Genomic DNA, 2372 nt, shown 5'->3' with positions numbered 1-2372 from the left:
ACATCTGGAGAAAATAGAGTTCTTGTCCGTACACATTTCTGAATGAATACTTTCAATACTTGCAATTCCATCAACACCTCCATTTAAATCCCTAGACTTGCGTTTCGTGTCTTTTTTTCTTCGAAAAAGAGAGCCCAATGAAATTCTTCTTTTCTTTGGTGCCTTTTTAACTGATGGTAAGCTCACAGAGGAGGCAGAAGACTGGAGGTCCCTATCAGAGCCCATTTGCCGATGTAAACTCATGTCTAGATCACTCATCAGAAATGGGTTAAATTTCATATACAACCCTAATCATTTTTGAGGATCAAAATAATAGAGTTAGAGGATACAGGCATATTATTATGTAATCCAGTTTGAGAGTCTTCATGCAGAAAATTCACATGTATCCACTTTCAGCAAATTCTTCAGAGGAATTCCCTGTATTAGCAGGAGAGATGAAAAAAGATAAATTAGAATCACATCCATCACTTTTGGTTCTGAAAGATCACAGCACTCTCATGACCCGTTATTCATATTACTACCATCTTCTCCTCACCATCTGACCCAATACTTCTTTCTGTCAGCTTTTTCTATCCTTTAAATCTTTCTATATCTTAACAAGCCTGAAATTTCCCTGTGGTCAAGAAATATCTTTGTTATACACTGAAGCAGTGCCGAGAACAGCATCTTCACTCCACTGCTCCCTAAGGCAGTGGGGTGTGTGTGCGTGTGTGTACACTCACGCATGTGTAGAAATTACCATAACCCAAGGTGACAACTAAGTAAATGTATAACAAGTTCTTCTATAAAGCATAGTAACAGGCTTACAGCATTGAAAACTTTTCTGTTTTCCCTACCTTACATTTTCCACACGAGATAAGGTCATGTACAAACCCAATATAGTTAATTAAAAGAAACGAGATTTTTGTGTGTGTTTTGAATCCATTTAGACTGCCAGCAGAAATTAAGTCACTGTGGCTAAACAGCTCAAGATATCTGAGAACCCTTAGGTTTTGAGAATAAGTATGCTGATGCATATTTATAATGTAAGGCACCCGAATATTTCAGGAAGCAGAGCTGCAGAGTGAGTGACAGCCAACACTGTCTTGCCCTTCATCTTCCATATTGCAATTCAAGCAAAGACCAGAGTTAAGGTGATGACATTTGAATTTTTCATCATATTGATTTTTATTAAAAAGAGAAAAAAGCCTCAAAAAAACTGATTCCCATCACATATCAAGCTTCAATTATTCCCTGTGTACAAGATGATGGCAAGGATTTCCTTCTGTTCCCTGTTGCTTAATTCACTGGCTCCAAGAGGAGAGAGAAAAGTAGGTGTTTTTCTATTTTCCTCCAACAGAGTAGACTGCTACAAGGAAGTCGCAGATCACATCCAATCAAAGCCACTAACTTCCCCCAACATGCAAATATTCCTACTTCTTGGAAGCTTGATTGTACAAGAGGAATTCTTTTAACTCTCAGTGAAGTGCTTCTGTAATGAAAGAACGAGAAGGCATTTCTTATGCGACATCAGTGTTGCATATCTGGATGCAACTACTGCTGGCACCGTTTCTTTCCTCGGTGTGTCCCAATCCAGGGGTACACTGGGTTTCTATGATTTTACTATAGGACGATAAAAATCAGAAATTGGATACTAAAAACAAGTCAAAAGGTAGAAACAAAGGAATGTAGAGGGCCACTGATGATGACACAAAAATATAATTTCTAACTTACGCATCTTGGTATGGAGAAGACGAAGAAAGGTGAAAAAACCAACACTGACTGAGGTGAATGCCTCCATTTACCAGAGCCCAGGCAGCCTGCCCGCCAGCCGCCCTGCCAGACACCAGCTGAAACACAATCACGAGCTGTATGTCTCTGGGAGAGGTTCACCAAGATGACTGGGTCAAGACTAGGAAGTTTCAGAGGAAGACTGACCAGCAGAGGAAACAGGAATCCCTCTCCAAAGAGGAAACACAGAAATAGCCCAAGGGCTGTCCAGCTCGTGGGAGCAATGAGTGCAGCAAACCTACTGCTGCGCCCTCTTCAGACTACTGTACCGTGATATTATATACATACCAGCAGGCAGCCAAGTCAACACTACTCTATTTATACTACCATCCAGTACAGTAGTACCTCACAAGAATACTACCTTCCTCAAGTGTAAGAATTTAAAAGGAAAAAAAAAAAACAAAACAAAACAAAACAAAAAAACTCTACCAAAAAAATCCTCACATCTCCTGGTTTTGCTAAAAAGAGGTCTTACATTTTGGGCCCCTACAGGTTTTTATATTTTCCTTAAAAAAACCCAACCAAAAGCTACTATATTCTATTTATTCTATTTTTTCAAATGCTGAGTTATTATTACTTCCCCCTTCCCACCCTCCACCCCT

At 39.5% G+C, this 2372-nt stretch overlaps 1 protein-coding gene across 1 annotated transcript in view; it reads right to left on the bottom strand.

Moving 5' to 3' along the window:
• Nucleotides 1–243, bottom strand: part of RNF19A (ring finger protein 19A, RBR E3 ubiquitin protein ligase) — a 20550-nt gene extending 20307 nt beyond the window's left edge. Inside the window, exon 1 of the mRNA XM_009891825.1 lies at nucleotides 8–243. Within this exon, the coding sequence (XP_009890127.1) occupies nucleotides 8–243 (236 nt within the window). The remainder of the gene's footprint in view (nucleotides 1–7) is intronic.
• Between the last annotated feature and the right edge of the window lie 2129 nt (nucleotides 244–2372).

Source organism: Charadrius vociferus, unplaced genomic scaffold, assembly GCF_000708025.1.
Source record: "Charadrius vociferus isolate BGI_N301 unplaced genomic scaffold, ASM70802v2 scaffold15, whole genome shotgun sequence".
Lineage (NCBI taxonomy): Eukaryota > Metazoa > Chordata > Aves > Charadriiformes > Charadriidae > Charadrius > Charadrius vociferus.
Note: the sequence above shows the minus strand (reverse complement) of the source record. Positions and strands in the feature narration are given on the sequence as shown.